Source organism: Microtus ochrogaster, chromosome 8, assembly GCF_000317375.1.
Source record: "Microtus ochrogaster isolate Prairie Vole_2 chromosome 8, MicOch1.0, whole genome shotgun sequence".
NCBI lineage: Eukaryota > Metazoa > Chordata > Mammalia > Rodentia > Cricetidae > Microtus > Microtus ochrogaster.
In genome coordinates this window covers 62,472,293-62,490,723 of record NC_022015.1, presented here as the reverse complement: position 1 = coordinate 62,490,723, position 18,431 = coordinate 62,472,293, and the positions used below count along the sequence as shown (strand labels likewise).

Here is an 18,431-nt window from a genome sequence, read left to right as displayed (position 1 = left end):
AAAAAAAAAAAAAAAAAAAAAAGTCTTTTTCCCTAGAAAACTGTAATTCTTTCTCAATCCAGGTTTAGCTTTAGAAAAAGAAAACAAAAACAAAAAGAGACCTGATGAGTCCCAGGTTTGAAACCCTCCTTTTGTTACACAGTTCTTCCTCCTGGTGCAAGCCTAATAGTGTTTTCTCATTGGTTTGGGTCTGATGAGACCAGAACAGTCACCATCCCCACGTCGCCAGGTAAGTGATCTTGTTCTGAGGGACTGTCAGGTACGTCTCTCACAAATTCACTCAAAGCATGACATACTAACAGGAAGAAAGAAACTTGAGGTAATACCATCAGTTCTGTTTGTCCCTCAATGAGAGAGGCCAACTTTGAACTCAAGACTTCATGCACTGAACAGCACTGAACACATTCATTGAGAGTATACCAGGACTACACACTTCTATTACAACTGTGTTGTAGACAAAATACTGGCCTTCACAGAGCTAACATATATTATTGTATTAAGTAGTCCAATTAGAATACCCTTAAGAGAGAATTTTTATCTCCATTTTGCGGATGATGAAATTGAGACCAGCATGATTAAAGAATTTGCTTTGGGATATCATCTAAAGCATGGCAGAGACGGCATTTGCATCCATACCATTGCTCTTTCTGCCACATCCCAGGCCTCCTTCAGTTCAGCCTCTGTTCCCTGAAGCTTTTAGAGCCACTGAAGAGGAGAAGGTCAGGTGAGGGGAGGAACTGACTGAGCCCAGCCACAGTTTTGGTCACAGGCGCATAATTTTGCAGACACAAACCTTTCCTGGGAACCTACCCATGGTGGTGCCTTGTGAATAGCCAACATAATAGATCTTTTTCTGGCCTGTTTTCTGTAAGATAAAGTTTATCACAGCAGGAAGGTCAAACCTAGCCATTTCATCATAACTACAAGAGGGAAAAAGCAAAGTTAGATGACAATTATGATACAAACAGCACAGTCAAAATCAGTCACTTCCCATGCCCAGGTTCTGCCAACAAGGACCCTAGTGTCAGCTCTGCTAGCTTCTTCCTGCGCTCCTCATAACCCTCAAAATGGACTTGTTCCAAACCTGTAGTGACACTGTGAGGCCACACACTGATAGAAAGGTCATTCTCTCTAGATACTATAATAGAGTGATGATTATTAAATCATTTTGGACACACAAGCCACCTCCTAATGTGAGAAGTGTTCTACCCCATAAGCAGAACTGCACAGAGGGATGCAGATTTCTTTGTAGGACAGATACTGGAAGTGGAACAGAACTCTTATCTGATGAAGTGGATAAGAACGGGTTGAGTATCAGTGGTAAGTGAGGACCTTAGGAACTTGAGTGAAGTTATGAGAGACACTAGTTAAGTTGGTGGCATACGAAGATTAATACATCCCCAGTTAATGAAACTGGGTCTCCTCTCCTGAAGATATCAGCCATGTTGACACATATGAGGGAGTTAATCCTAGATACTCACTCCCACAAAAATAAACTTACAATTTTCTCATTCCAGTCTCAACCCCCTGACACCAGCCACTGTTCTCACCCCACTGTTAGCCAGACCTTGGGAAACCCATTCTTCTCCGTTCTTACTCAAAGCACCACAAGACAGGTAAAAAAGAAAAACCCGGGGAAATATCAAGTTGGGATTTTGGCGATACAACTAAATGAGCTGCCCAAATGCTACAAGTCATGATTCTTTACCCAGTTCTTCGAGGCCACCTCTATCCTCAGAGTTTTCTTGTACCTGAAAGCCCAGAACTCATCTTGATCTAGAGAGAGAGTCTTGTGTTTCCGAGACCAGGTATTTCCCCTGCTGTTTCCCATCCACACATCAAAGCCAGCATCCGCCAGAATGAAACCGAGGCTGTTGTTGGGCAGGTTGGAAATCCAGTTGCTAGCATCCCCAAGAAGGCCATGCTGCAGCAGCACCACTGGCCTGGATCCTGCAGACAGGAGAAAATTTCAGCTGGGGTGAAATGTTCTCTGTTCTTCTTGCTTTCTCTACAAACAAGGACTTGCATGCCAGAAATCTATGTGCAGATCTTTCTTTTGCCGCTTACTAGTTGGATTATCTTTTGACTTGTTAAAGCTATTTTGTGTTTTAATTTCTTTACCACCAGAAAACAGTTTTTTTTGATGTAAATAAATAAGATACATCACAGGGAACAGGCAGCATACTGCCTATCAAAGGAACTTTAATTACAGCACTGTTAGTATTAGGTCCTCAGAAAATATCTGGGCTGTTTCAGAAGAAATAATGACGAGCACACACATGTACATACATATATATGTACACACACACACATATATGTATGTATCATGGTCTAAGGCTACTACATGTAAAAAGGACCCTTGCTTCAGAAAAATGTGCCTCTCGGAATAAAGATATAAGCCGGGTGTGGTGGCATACACATGCAATACCAGGACGGAGGCAGTATCCACAGGATTCAGGTGGATTATGATTTTGAGGTCAGTCAGGGCAACATGGCAAGACACTGTCAAAACCTAAATAAATAATTGTTATCAATTACAGCCCATTAGGAAGTAAAGGGAACTGTACAAATATCAGCCACTAGGGGGCTGTATTGCACACCAACTGGGCAAAAAGGCTTTTTCAATGCTTGACCCTGGGAGGGCTGCCCATGTTCTCTTCCACACTGATCAATCAATACAGTCACTTGACTGGAAGAACCCAGCCTGTAGGATTTGTGGAACTTAGTGAAAAGTCTGTTCCTCGGGTATTCATTTATTTGCACATTTCGTTCCCTCATGTCACAAATAAACTTCTCAGCACCTAGCCTAGTCTCAGTATCGTGTTAGCTGTTGCCCAGCCCTTGAATGAAATAGAGGTCCCTGCTTTCATTGAGTTTCCACCCTGGTAGAGGAGAAGATAACCTGTTTAGAAAGTAGCTACCGTATGGAATGTCTTTCGGCATTATAAGGGAAAGTATGAGGGAGAGAGGCCGGATGTTAACAGCTGGTATGAGGCTGCATTCTGACTAGGGTGGTCAGGGAACAAGAAGGGTCTTGGAAAGCTGCAAAGACAGAATTGTAAGTTCAAAGGCAGTGGGGTGGAACCCAAGTAGAGCCGCATCAGGTTAAACATGTGGTAAACAGGCTGTCATTTTCAAAAGGCTATCCCAGGACAAATTGGGATAAACAGAATTCTGGACTTTTACACCAAAGACCAATAATGATTGCCCAGTATTTGTTAAGAACATGTTGGGTTTTTTTTTTTTTCTCTTTTGGCTTTTTTGGGGACCTGCCACCCAGCTTCCAAGTAAATTGTACACGGAGTCTTATTATTACTTACAATGTATGGCTTGGCTTATTTCTAGTGAGCTTTTCTTAGCTTAAATTATCCCCTCTACCTTTTGCCTCTGGACTGTTATCTTTCTCTTACTTCTGTGTATCTTACTTTCACTTTTATTCCATGGTTGGCTGTGTAACTGGGTGGCTGGTTCCTAGTGTCCTCTTTTCCTTGTTCTTGTGCCTTCCTCTTTTCTCTCTTTTTTTCCTTTCATTTATTCTTTCCTCCTGGCAGCTCACTTATCCCTCTTCTGCCTAGCGATTGGCTATTCAGCTCTTTTTTTAGACAAATAAGGTGTTTTAGACAGGTACAGTAACACATTTTTACAGAGTTAAACAAATACAGCATAAAAGAATACAATTACATCCCTAAAACAAATGTTCCACAGCATAAACAAATGTAACACATCCTAAAATAATATTCCACAACAATCATGGGCTGCACTCTAATGACTATGTTGTTTTATATAATATATAAAACAGGCATTAGAGTGGAATTCCTGGTGTGGTGTGTGTGACAGACTTATAATGAAAATGACGCGAGACCAAGAAAATGAAGCACTTGGTATTATAGCAGGCAGATAGAGAGGACATGAGAAGGTATATTTTGGCACCCATGACAAGCAATGTAGTTGCTGTTTAGAAAATAAAAGGCATGGAGACCAGTGGGAACCTGTACGCACATACTTTGTTGATGAGAATGATAGTTTAAAAACAGTATCAACTGAGAATTTCATAGGAAAACAAAACTAAGCAACTGACAAACACACGCTGAAAATTAAATCGGTGTGCCTAGACCCTGGCTCCTCCTCCTTAGTGGAAAAGACGGCGACCTCATACATATCTGAAATACTCTTTGGGTGAAGAATATATTGCACACTGTTGAGCTTCCAACGCTTGACTGGAGCTTTCATTCTTTATTGATATGGTTGATATGGGATCATCAGGGAATGTTCTAGAATTTCTATGTAGGAGGGATTTGGAAATAGATTAAGTGTCAGAAGGTGTTTTTAACTTTTAAAAATCCATTAAAATTGATTTTTCTTGAAGACTTTATTTTGTTTTGTTTGTGGGTTTTTACTTTGTATCTATCTATCTATCTATCTATCTATCTATCTATCTATCTATCTATCTATCTATCTATCTATCTATCTATCTATCTATCATGGTGTGACTGAACCCGGGGCCCCACAAATGCTTGTCATGTATTCTACCCCTAATCTCCCTCTCTAGATCAAAGGTAATTTTGAAAAGAAAACATGTCTGAGATAGTTGAATATGGGTATGGATGGGATGTAATATGATATGGGGGAACTGACATTATCTTTCAGCCTAACCAAGAGACCTCAGACTGACTGCCCTAAGAACCAAATTTAATTCTACATATCAAGAAACTCTGGGCTGCAAGAAGATTATCCTACTGAGGTGATACCATACCTTCCTTTTTGAATTGTGTCAGTCCTTGAGGGATTCTGTTCACAGAAAGGATATACCCGTCTTCAGTTACAACTTCATACTCCTCACTGGGATAACCCTTGTGTTTGATGATTTCACTCTATGGGAAACAAACAAAAACCTTACAGTTGGTTTAGCGTTCAGCTCTACGAGGTCACTGTCCCAAGGTCTCAAGAGTAAGAGTGGCTTCTCTGGTGTTGCAAGATCCTTATCGGTCGCTTTCATTTGTTTTTACATTTTTCAGTACTGGTGATCAAACCTGGGGCTCACACACTAGGCAAGTGCTCTACTACTGAACTGTACCCCATCTCTCTCACTTCTTTGCTGTTCATGTGGAAACTGAACAGATCATGGCTTTCAGTAGTCAAGGGCAACTCTGTCAATATCCCCTGGCACCTTCCAGGAAGGCAGAGCATGGCTATAGAATCCACTGTATTAGGAGCTCTGAAGCTACATCCCAGTAATCTTGTTTCCAAAAGGTCTTCACAGAGTTCTGTTTGAAAAATACTGAACCAGAACATGGATTCCAAAGCCTGAATGTATCCCAGAATCATTCAGGGCCATTGAACACATGGAATCTTAGGCTCAGGACAGGTTAGAAATCAGGCCGTTGTACTGCAATGCACGTCTGTTCTGGGAGGTGTCTTGGGGACATTCCTGAGCCCCACAGTCTTTCAGACTCTTTCACCTTTAAATTTACAGGCAGTAATTCTTAAGCTTTTAGACAGAAAGCCCTCCTTGGATTTGGGGAAAACTATAAAAGTGTTATACATAAGATTTTTTGGCTTGCAATTTCAAGATTCTCAAACTCCTTCAAGCCTACACTGGATCACTGGCATTGTATTTTTTTTTTTAATTCATCTTGCATACATTGCATCCCAACTGCTGTTTCTCTCTTTACACTCTTCTTAGTCCCTTTCCCCCAACTTTTTTTTCTCCCCTAGATCCACTTCTCCTCCATTTCCCTTCAGAAAAAGAGCGAGCCTCCTAGAATGTCAAGGTAAACTTGGCCTAACAAGATGCAGTAAGACTAGGCACTGAAATTTCCAACAAGCTTCAGATGCTGAAGAAGCTGCTTGTTCTGGAGACTATCCTTCAAGAGTTGCTGTTGGGGTCAGCTTGGGGAGATAAGATACACACATGAAATGTTTGAGAGCTTCGGAGAAAGCTTATGTAATATAGGGGTGGGCAGGTGATGTGTCAATGACTGTGGGATGTGAGGGAAGGAAGGCAGAGAGGGATTCTGACCAGGGAGAAATCCATGAACAAGACCAGATAGGCAAAATTTTGTGGAAGATAGAGAATTTGACTTTGTCTAAGACTGAATAGGTACTACCTAAGAGAAACTAGGAGGTAGATTTTAGGGACATGGGCATCTTAGGAAAATAAAAAAAGGATTATATGTTAGTAAACACTGTTAAGAGATGGTCAACAGGCTGTATTTGGCAGGAGAACTTACACAGGATAATATTGAAACATAAATTTGTTTACTTAAAAATACACATCCAAGATATTCAAAGATGTCTTAGCAATCATTTTCCCGTTTTGTTTTGTGGTAAGGTCTCTTTCTCTATGTAACCCTGGATGTTCTTGCTATGCAGTCTAGGCTGGTCTTGAAAGCACAGAGATCCATCTGCTTCTGCAATCTGAGTGTTGGGATTAAAAGTATATACCACCATGCCTGACTGCATAGCCATTTTGGAGTTATATCTATCAATGTGTATGTACATACACACGTGTGTGTGATATTAGCGTGAACAATATATATGTATTTTGAGTCAGAGACTCACTGTAGAGTCCAAGCTGGGCTTGAGCTTGGACTGCTTCTGCCCTCCTAAGTGTAAATTAAAAATTCTAACCATATTTAATATTTAACTTTTAACATAATTATCTATTTTAAAATTTTTGCCTGAAGAAAAAAATCAGTTATATGAATTAAAACATTACTTTAAAAATGTTTACCCATTCTGTTTTTTTTTTTTTTGTGTGTGTGTGTGTGTGTGTGTGTGTGTGTGTATGTGTTGCTATATTGTGGGGTAAGAGTTCCCTCTGTTTCCCCTAGAAGCTTGTGACTGCAGGTGTGTGCCACTATACCCAGCTATAAGAGTTCTTAATAGACATCTTGCATGTGAATTATGCTTCAAAGCCTGTGCACTCTCTGAGAATCCCACCTGAAAGAAACAGGCACACCACAAAGTAGAATGTGATACAGAAAATTGAATAATGTTCTTTTTTTTAAAAGCCTGGGAAATTCTTCGTGGTGTATATTGTTAATAAAAAAAGTGTTGGGAAATGGCAAATTGTATGCGATGTTCCTTAGTCTTCTCAAAATTCATAAATTTACAAGAAGATTACAGGACACAACAAAGCTGTTGGGGTTAGCTTGCTGTATGAATGTGTTAACACATTAATCGTTATTGGCTCTGAAGTTCTTAGGTTTTGTACAGGAGAATCATACTGGTCTTATAATAAAAATACTAAGATTTAAAAGTCAAATCACGATAAGCTACTCTTATCTTGAATATGGCTTGAATGTGGCGTGTTTTCAGCTGCTCCAGTTCCTCAACATGCCAACCTCTTCGCCAGCAACCCCCTTCCTCCTATTTATTCTTCTGGCTTTAGGCAACAAAACATTTCCCCAAAGTCTGGGTTAGTTTTCTCTATTTTAAGCTTTTCTCCATTGGATCTCAGTCTTGCGATGAGTAATTGAGAGTTTGCCTTTTGTGCTGGATTGTCAGCTCAGTGAAGCCAGGGCGTCTGATTTTCTGGGATTTCTCTGAGGCCTCGGTGCATAGCCCAACTTCAGGCACCCGCAATGGGGGACCCCAGCTCTTTCCAGAGATCCTGACAGGCTGGAGCTCCTGGGCATGTGCAGTGGTTGGTCCAGGAAGGCAATGTCTGTCAAAGAGACTCCCCAGATGCTGGAGAACTTTGTGTAGGGCATTCAGGATTCCTGAAGATCAGCAGGAATGTACTGGGAGGGCAAACATGAGGTAACCAGTAGGATGGTGGAAAGAAGCCTGATACCTGCACTCTGTCGACTCAGAGTGTCTCTACAGTCTGTAAGCTTTAGAAACTATAATAGCAGATGATGGTGATGAAGCCTGACAGTCCCGTGGGGATTTATGAAAAAACAAAACAACAGCAACAAAAACCTTCTACTCCTTCATTATAGGCTGCACTAGAAGAAAAGAACATTTGGATAGAAAGAGTTTTCAGTCCCCAAATATTAAGTTTCCTTGCTTAATGGAAATATCAGGTGAGGCTAAGGAGCATCCAGCACAGTCAGCTCACTCATCTGGAAGTCCACTCTCCACCCTGTCACATGGTAGGGCTTATTGCGTAGTAGTTATAATTACAGTCCTGTGTCTAGGTGAGCCTGAATTTAAATTGTAGGTCTACCAAGTAGCAGCGGTGGGGCTCGTTTAACTTGTTTAAATGCCTCTTTGATCTTAGTGCCCTGATTTGAACAGTACAGATAATCGTATCTCCAGGACAGAGCACTGAAAATGAAATTGTATCTCTACCATTTTTATTTCAATATCGCCTATGGAATAAATGCACTATAATAAATGTACAGTGATCATGTCCTATAAACCAACTAGGGGTTTGAGAATACACACGGAAATTCTCCAGAAGACTTTGAAGAGATGTGCTGTTCTCTATGCATCATCCCCCCACATCTCTAACACAATCAGGGACCTCTCGTTGCTATTTGACAGAGTTAGCATCCAAAGCAGGATGTAAGGAGAAGCTACTAGAAGCAGATGCTCTCACAGCAAGAGGTCAGGGGTGACACTTTTATCAAAAGGGACAAAGCAGCAAAGAAAACAAAGACAGAATGAAAATCATCAAGGGTCTAAGACAGGTCACACATGTTTTGGTTCTTTCCTTGTTTATTGGGTGAATATGAGAATTCAAGGAAAAATTAAGTTGTTCTTAAAGCCCGAAGAGATTAAGTCATTCACCCCAAATCACTGAATTTGATTGGAAACCCCAAGGCCTACTGCTAGCTAGTTTAGCTTCCTTCCAGTTCAGTGTGTTATTTTTCCCCATACTGTTCCAGCATAAGACATCTCAATACATGAAAATACATAGCATGTAGCTACTGCACAGATGCAAACGCTAACACAGAGCTCTTCATTTCCCCCAAACATGAAAAACCCCAACTTACAACGTTCATGAATGCTTCCGGATCCGCAGCTTTTGTTGGCATATGTCCCGAGTTCACATTTCTTTGGAGTAAATAAGCCACCAGGATCAGAAGCCATATCTCCACTCTGTGTGAAACAGTCCATGCTCTTGACAAGATTTCTGACATGGTCCAACATCTGCATTTGCTTTGTTCCTAAGGCTGTGACAACCGCATCTGGAGTCAGGGGAAGGACCTAGAGGTTTAAAATATCTTTTGTGTGTTTTCCAGCGGCAAAAATCTGAAGCAGATAAAGCAGGTTTGGGAATAGGAATGAAACAACATGTGTAGGCTGCAAACATTGCTTGGAATGTCACAATCCCATCTGGCTCCTCCTGCTCCTCCCTCCCTCATCTTGTAAACACCAATCCTTCCGCTTCTAGGTGTGTTCAACTTTCCTTATTGCAACTGGGAGGAGTTTCATGCATGCTCTATATAGCTCACAAACACTTGTTGGTCATCGCCATGTAAGAAGGGCCACAGGAAGCACCTCCCCCTTATGCTTAGTTCTTATCTTTGATGAATAGCAAGTCATGGAGCCTGCAGAACACACTGCAAGTTTCGGTAGCTGCCTATGCTGGCCTCAGTCATCACTGTCCTGTAACTGAAGATCCAACGCAGGACTAATTACTTTTATCTGAAATGCCAGAAACTTTAAGAACATTTCTTATTTTTAGTGCTGGGTGGAAATATTAACTATAAGAAAGCAGTTTATGTTAAGCCGTTTCTCTCAAGTTTAATACATATATACCAAATTTTAAATTTGGCTTGTAGTTACTCATTATTGTTGACAGTGATACCTAGTAATTAAATCACCTGAAGTAACCCAAATAATGAGTGGCTCCTAGTTATTTTTATAAGCTACGTGTCCCAGTTCAGCAGACTGTGAGATAATATGAGAGCAGCTCCTGGACGTGCTATTAAGAACGTCCAGAGAAGGAAGATTTATTAGTTTAAGTAAAGACTGTGCTTCAAGTTAATAAAAAAATATACTAAGGTAACTTCTCTACGTTTAACATCAAGTCTTCAGCTTTAACAACAGCCACACCCATTTGTAGACTTTGGGAATATAGTGGGGGAAGAAGCCAAAGGTAAAGCTGGAAAGACGACTCTGTGGGACCGCGTCTGCCTGGATGACTCATCCTTCACCATCCTTACAGGCTGGGTAGGTGCGAAGAGGCAAGCCCTGGGTCTTTGTCTGGGTTTGCCTGAGCGTTCGTCCACAGTAGTGTTGGTTGCTACACGTTAGAGAGGAGGGATCTGACCCAATTGGAAAAAGCAAGAATGAAGAACTGTCACCCCAACGCTCCACATCCTCTCCATGGAATGCACTGAGCTGGCTCTAAAGTTGTGCAAAATGAGATCCCAGAAGAGAATTTCACCTCCCACGGCTGACATTATAGGGTTTTTTAAATGCTATATCACCTAAATACAGCATTTTAGGTGTAGCATTTAGGGTAGGAGGTGGCTTTCATTTTCATTTCAAGATTAAATGATTGCATTATCAAGCCAGATTGTGGTGACACCAGAAGTAAAACTTAGCTATTGGGACTGGGGAGATTCCTCAGTGGTTAAGTGCATATACTGCTCTTGTAGAGGACCTAAACTCAGTCCTCAGTCCAGAGGTCCGGTGGCCTATAATTGCCTGCAGCTCCAGCTCCAGGGGATCTGCCATCTTTTGGTCTTAGTGGGCATTTTACCCAATGCTCAGTATCTGTGTGTGCACACACTCACACACAAGTGCATGGGGATGCACATTATTAAACATAAAAAATAGGAGCTAGCAAATATCATTTCGAGTGAGGTAACCCAGACCCAGAAAGACAATTATCACATGTACTCGTTCATAATTGGTTTTTAAACATAAAGCAAAGAAAACCATCCCACAAATCACAATCCCAGAGAGCCTAAAAAACAATGAGGACCCTAAAAGAGACATACACAGATCTAATCCTCATGGGAAGTAGAGAAAGACAAGATCTCCTGAGTAAATTGGGAGCATAGGGAACTTGGGAGAGGGTTGCAGGGGAGGTGAGAGGCAGGGAGGGGAGCAGAGAAAAATGTAGAGCTCAATAAAAATCAATTAAAAAACATAAAAAAATAAATCTTTAAAAAACTAGATATCTTAATCCACTGTTTAATATTATGGTACTGTGGAAAGTCCCCTCAGTGTGTACTTCCAACATGAAAGTATGGAGTCAGATAACTCTGCCATGCTGTGTGAATTGCTTCTCATTACCAGGAAGAAATTGAACCCAGGACCTTGTGCATGCTAGACAGTGTAAGTTGTTTCTTCGGGTTCTGGATTTAAAATGAGTTTATTATACGTTTAACATATACAAGCCATACATATTTGCTTCAACATGTTCAACTAAGCCAATTCTTACCTTTGAATAGTACGTTTCTGTTTTCTGTAGAGACTAACGACAGTTTCTTTCAGGCAAGAAACTGACTGAAAAACAAAGCAAAAGAAAAACCCCTCAACCTTCTGGTTTTCTTAGTGAATGTACAAAATTTCCTCTAGCAATTCTGTCTATTTAGCTCAGGCTAGAGGGCTGTCATATCAGCATCCAATTGACTTTTATTAAAGTGATTCTTCCAGCTATTACAAGTAATCATGAAACTAGTTGAGTATTTGACACAGAAGCAATTTGACTGATACATGGTCATAGTTCTTGCACCACCTGAATCCGAATGACTTACGGATCAAATGACTAAGATGTTTGTGTTGAGTCAAACTCACAGCCCACTGCTTTGAACACGGGTCACTTCTCAGGAGACTCTGAGGCACTCAGGCAAATGGGCAAGGCTCATCTGTTCCCTGTTTTGTCAGACATGCCTGTGTGGGCATAATCCCCACGGAGATTTCCGTTCTCTTCTCTGCTGTATCAATCAGCGCGCCATATTTTTTCCTAGACTCTGTTCCAGGAAGGAAGTATTAGGAACCATTCCATAGTTCCCAAACAGGTAGCTTCATCTCTGCATCCTAGGGTTGATCTTAGAGTCACTTCACCTGCTGTCTTAGTTTACTTCTCCCTTCCCATAGGCCAACTTCTAAAAGCATAATTTAAGCACTGTTCAGGACACAGCAATTAATTCAGGTTCTGGAGTCATCTAACAAATGTCATTGCTTGCTTCATAGATGGCTTTGGGACATGTTCCCACGGTCCCTGAGCCTCATTGTCCTCATTTCCAAGGTGTGATAGTAATGGTGCGTTCTCCTAAGGCTGCCAGGAGGATTACATCAGACAGCAAGAGAACCTGATACACAGCAAGCACCCAGCAGTTTTGTTTCATGCAGGTTTGAAGGCTTGTGCTGCCTGGTGGCTGTTTTCCCACTCTCTGTCCCAGTGCTTCTAAGATAAAGTCGTATTTCTCCATCAGTTTGTGGTACTAGGACACCTCCGATGGCGAGAACAGCAGTCACGTTTCCCCCACACATTGATTAAATTGTGTTTTCTGGCTCCCTCCTTTCCTAGACCAGTGATCTTGGTCAGTTACTCAGTCTTTCGCAGTCAGAGACCATCTGACATTTAAGATGCAGTGAGGACTAGGGTAGCCATCTGAGGCAGGAGCCAACTATCTAGAAAGATTTACAGAGTTGCCTGGCCTTTCTCTTTTATCCATCTTCGTTTTAGCTGGAACTACTAGTTTTCTTCCTCCACCTCCCCAGCGCTGGAGCTACAGAGGTGTGTCACCACACTTACCCTCTCCCCTTTTTTCCTAAAGGAATCTGTGATACGAACATAAACATGGTTCGTTACCTTTGTGAATTTATTTGCAATCTAGACTTAAGTCACAGTATTTTAGAACCCAAATCACAGATTCCAGAAGTCGTTTACTTAAGCATGCTACTTCATTTCTTTATTTAAATTATATAATTTAGTAAAAGTTATAGAATGCATATTTCTGTAAAGCTTTGACCACCATGATGTGCTTAGATTGAGATGTGCATATTTTTCCCTGAAATTAATTTTCATTAACAAATTTGGCATATATTTTCAGGGCATTTTATATGTATTTTGTGTATGTGATAGAATATCATCATAGGACAGATTTATAGTCACAGAATGCTGGGTAATAAGTATGTATAGTCTATATCTTGTACGATCCTGTCAACTTGTTCTCTGAAAGATTGGTAGAAACATGACCATGACCCCACCCTTCCTTCAGCAGATTAATGTTTCAAAAGTCCCTTTAATTTTGTCAGTCTTGTGGGTCAATACCTCATGGTGATTTTGCTTTCATTTTCATGAGCTACAGTCATAGACTATGTGTTTTAATATATTTCAAATATTGAGTGTCCCTTTGTGGATTGCCTTTTGAGTTACTAGACTGTTACATTTTAATGTTTCAAAGAACAATCACCTTGAGCCTTTTCCTTATCATAGATATTGATCTTCACTTTGTTGCAAGTTAGTTAACACATTTGCTTTCTCTTTTTAAACTTCGGCTTGTGATGTGTAGTTATTTCATAAGTATTTCGTTATACATCTTTCACAGTTAAGTGACTCAAAGTTTTCCCTTCTAGGATGTCTGTCTCACTCACATTGGTCTTTTTCATCCCAAGGTTAAATTCTATGCTTTATATATTTTTAATATTTTCACAGACGTTTTTCATTTGATTCTAGGCCAATTAAAATTTTCTTTTCAATATAGAGTGGTATTGAATCTGACTTTATTTTTTCTAGCTTGTCATTAGTTTTACAGAGATCACATTCTAAGACTTTTCTGATTTCTCTGGGATGAAAGTCACCAGTATGTCTTCATCTTATGTAACAGAAACCTGTAGTTCTGGTGAGATCGTGTAGGTTCCAGGAGCAATCTTTCTCAACTGGAGCTGCTTGCCCTCCAGAGGGAGGCTATTTGGCAAGGTCTGTAGAAATTTGGCTGTCATTGCTAGGGGAGTGCTGCTGGCATCTAGTGGTAGAGGCTAGAGATGCCACTAAGCACCTTAAAATACCCAGGGCAGCCCCACAGCAAAGAGTGTAGCTCTCCCAAAGGTCAACTATGCCAAACAAGTAGAGAAACCATGGAGACATGGCATTCTTTGTTTACAGATTTATGAAAAACATAAGCTCTCACTTAAAAATTATAGTAAAGTTTGTCAGTCAGTAGTGGTATCTGCTGACAAATCTTCTTCAAGTTGTCATTGGGACCTATTGTTTGTTTTCCAATTTTAAAAATGCTGAACTTTTTATGTGCCTGGTGGGTACCTGTGTACCCGTGGCCATCGGAAATGTTCATAGTTCAAAGATTCTTATATGAAAACCTAAGACTCAGATCACATGAACTAGGTTTACAGAGATCATCAGTTGGAAGGTGCTGTCTGTCAGCCAATGCCACTCACCCATAGGAACAGGCTTTACATGTAACATCACATGCACACACATACATACAAACACACATATACACACATTACATCGAACTGCAAGGAAAATTTGGTCAAGAATTTGTTAACTTCAAGAACCTTAGAGCAATGCTTGCTCTCTTACCTTGTAAAATCCAAGTTGTTTGAAGATTGTAATTATTTAAAAGTAACTACGAGGAACTGGAGATGTGGCTCGGTGGTTAGGAGAGCTTGCTGTTCTTGCAGAGAACCTAAGAATGGTTTCCAGCATCCATGCTGGGCAGCTCACAAGTGCCGATGACTCCAGCTCCTCGGGACCTTATGCTTCTGGTTTCTCTTTGCATTCACATGGAAACTAAATTCACACCCACAGCCCAATCCATCAATCAAAGGTAAAATCAATATTGAAAAAATAAAACCAACTATGACTGCAACTGTGTTTGTGCAGATGTTATCATATCAGACAGTCAGACAAAGTGGACCATCGGTGTCTGTGCCAGGCAGTTTGCAGCATGCTATCATTTGGAACTCCACCTCTTATTCTGGATACTCCTAAAATGGTCATCTCTATCACTATATTTCCTAATGTGTGGCTGTAATGCATTTGAATGTTACATGGTGCATTTATTTATATTAGCTGCTTTCTACTTACTTATCCTATTCATGCTCGAAGCTGTGGAATATTTTATTTGAAAATGTTGTTTCTAAAATGTTGAAAATGGGGATTATAGTTTCTATAATCCTCCTCTGATATTATGTCTAAGTGCTTTAGTAAATTAGAAAATATTGGTTTCTTTGCTGCACTTTGCTTTTTTTGGACATTTTGAGGTGGGGTATCCAATGTTAAGGGATTATTTTAGTTCTGGGAAGAGAGCCAGCCTCAGGTGGCTTCCAAAGTTAGTATGTAGGAGAATTCTGAAAGCAGCACGGGGCATCACAAATCCTTAGGAAGAGGGCCAGGTGCCGGGTAGCTACTGCGGTGCCAGGTGCTGCAATCTTCCTAGCTGGCAAGAGAAATATATGCCACTCAGCTGTGCCTTCAGCCTGATTTTGCAAGAGATGAAGTTATAGGACTGAGTAATGCTGTGGCTGGCAAGGACCTGGCAGAGCAACTAGTTCATTTTATAGGTGAGGAGACCTGGGCAAAGTGAAGGAAAATCATTTGCCCAAGATGAGCTTGACCTGCAGAGAGACTGGGGTGAGCAAAGGGGAGGAGGGACTGAAAGAGAAGATGGAGAAGTAGGAAGCAAGGCTCTCTCATTTTCCTAGGGTTCAGGGACTCCCAAAGGCTGTTCATTTTCTCCCACCAAGAGCGCTAAGCAATGTGTATATCTTCAGTGACTGCTTTCTTCTTGTGCGCTCTGTCTTCTGATACCCTGGCACGCCCACTTCTCGAACACATCAGCAGGTTGCCTAATTCATCCTGTCACTAGCACCGACAGACTCCATTTCCCGAAGCTCTTTCCAAAGGGCCTTGTTTTACTGTCTGGAATATGACTGGTGTATTTTCACACCAAGAAAAATGCAGCAAATTCTTAATCACATTGATATATCCCAGATAAAATAAAACACAAAATTGCACAAATTTTAACAATAAAAAAACACCCTCAATGATCTTAAAAATCTGGAGGGAAGGTAATTTCTCCTTCACCTTGTTGATCTTACAAGCTTGTGATTATACCTAATGAGTGATGGTGTAACAGGGGCCAGGAAACAGAGAAGATGCTGCATGTTACTAGATCTTTCTTTCCCTCCCTCCCTCCTTTCCTCCTTTCTTTCTCCTCTCTCTCCCTCTCCCTCCCCCTCTTTCTTTCTTTCTTTCTTTCTTTCTTTCTTTCTTTCTTTCTTTCTTTCTTTCTTTCTTTCTTTCTATATGTGTGCGTGGGTAGAGCAGACTAGACCAGGCCAGGTCAACACCACCCCCCTTTTTGAGACAGGATCTTTCTTTGGTCTGGAACTTACTGATTTGGGTGACCAGTAAGCCCCACAGATCCTCCTGTCCTCATATCCCTCAGAATTACAATCACTGGCATATTATATGGGTACCAAGGCTCAAACTCAAGTCTTCATAGATATACAGCAAGTACTTTCCCAACTGAGTTATCTCTGTAATCTCATCATTGGGTTTCTTTAAAAAAATTTTGATTGATGAACATGGGGATAAGCACAGGGGTATGCATATGTTTGGTACGACACGGCAATACTGACTGAAGCCTAAAGCCACAGGATTCTCCATCAAAGAAATCTACCTGGAAGAGACAACAGAGGACAGTGAAATTGAATAGACCTGGGTTCAAACGCCTTCTTCTAGTTATGGGTTCTTGGAAGATTTGTTAATTTTTCAATGTACTAAATTCATAATTTAATATATATATATATATTTAATATATAATATATGTATATATAATTCATATAAAGCAATGGCTTTATAGTATGGTTGTAAAACCAAAGGAAATTATGTGTGTAGAGACGCACAGCATAGTTTCTGGCTCACCGAAGCCGGTTTATATGCTGCTACCATTCATTGTTGTTATTGTTATTGTCATTGTCATTAGGTGAAGCATCAGCTGTGGGCTGGGGGGATATTAAAGAGCAAGCTGACTGCTCAACACTCTCTCCCTTAGATTTCAGATAAGCTATGATAAGGAGAATGGATCAGGTTACCCCAATGGCAGATCACAGCCTGAAGTAGTTTTATTTTCTAAGATATCAGCCTGGCCTAGTGAGCATCTCGTTTCTCCACTTAGCAATCTGTGTGGAGGAGCAAGGCTGGCTTCTCAGGTCCCTTGTCTGTAGGGATGAAATCATCTAATCCAGTGTTGACTGTGTGTTCCAACACAGTTTTCTAAAAGACAAAGATACTTTGCTGTGCTGAGGATTGTTTACCTGCTACATTTAGGTCAAATGGGAACATTCTGAAAGTAGAATTCTTTAATTGAATGTAAATGCCCCTTGGGGAAAGGTTCATCACTCTTCTGCCCACTTAAAAAGTTTTACCAGTTCAAGAGCCCTGCTTCCTTCCCACTTCTCCCCCTATACACAGTCAGATACAATACAAGACACAAGATGAAAATGGGCAGACATTGCCACCTATCCCACATAGTATGAAATCAACATAGTTTTCTCTCTTTCTCCAAAACAGGTTGCTATTTATTTACTGCTCTATTCTCTCAACTATGCAATTAATTCCTCCAAATTCCAATATTTGTAGTTGAGAAATATATTGTAGAAGCCACCATTGTTAGCAGAAATCTTCAAAAGGAAAACAGCGAAAAACTGGGGAAAAAAAATCACAGATGGCCAGCCACATTGGTAAAAAGGTTACACAGAGATGGGGCTATCTAGAAGCAGAAGGAGGTACAGGCACAGCCTACCTTGACAGAGAGTCCCTGTGTTCCTGAAGGCCTGGTTCAGGAGTGGAGTCTTCTGCAGTACAGAGTGAGGTAAGGAGGACTCAGGACATCGGGTGTGCAGAGTTTCTCTTTAATCATCCATCGCCATAACAAACAGCTTCACTGCCTCAAGCCAAAATTCCTCTAAGCCTGCTTTAATAGACCGGGACCATTATTTCTGTCTGCGGAGACAGTTTCCTCAGCAGCGTTTAATTTTCATGTGTAGGGTGTTCACCACTGAGGCTCCAAAGGTTTTCCACTGATATCTGAATACAGTACTCAGCTTTCCGCTACTGCGACAAATGCCCGTGATGATCAACTTGCAAAAAGGGAAAAGTTCCCAGTTTGGGGAGGTTCGGTCATTGGTTAACCTCACCGCTAGTGGGACTTCTGTGATGTGTATCATTATGGTAGGAACGTGTGGCAGAGATGATTCTTACATCATGCCCCTGGGAAACAAGAGGAAGTTGTGAGGCATCCAGGGACTCCTTCAGAGGCACAGCTCCAGTGACTAACTTCCTCCTACCAAGTCCTGCCTCTTAAACATTCTTTCCCAAAGCTGTCTATTCCCAAAGCCGTCTCAGGCTGGTAACCAAGCCTTGAACACAGAGACCTTCAAGATCTAAACTGCAGCCGGGTGGTGGTGGCGCACGCCTTTAATCCCAGCACTCGGGAGGCAGAGGCAGGCGGATCTCTGTGAGTTCGAGACCAGCCTGGTCTACAGAG

General features: G+C 41.1%; 1 protein-coding gene across 1 annotated transcript in view; it reads right to left on the bottom strand.

Moving 5' to 3' along the window:
- Nucleotides 1-9,165, bottom strand: part of Lipm (lipase family member M) — a 22,293-nt gene extending 13,128 nt beyond the window's left edge. Inside the window, exons 1-4 of the mRNA XM_005352157.3 lie at nucleotides 8,946-9,165; nucleotides 4,754-4,871; nucleotides 1,752-1,950; nucleotides 811-920 (exon numbers count right to left, since the gene is read on the bottom strand). Of these exons, the coding sequence (XP_005352214.1) occupies nucleotides 811-920; nucleotides 1,752-1,950; nucleotides 4,754-4,871; nucleotides 8,946-9,092 (574 nt within the window). The 5' untranslated portion in view covers nucleotides 9,093-9,165. The remainder of the gene's footprint in view (nucleotides 1-810; nucleotides 921-1,751; nucleotides 1,951-4,753; nucleotides 4,872-8,945) is intronic.
- Nucleotides 9,166-18,431: the final 9,266 nt, after the last annotated feature.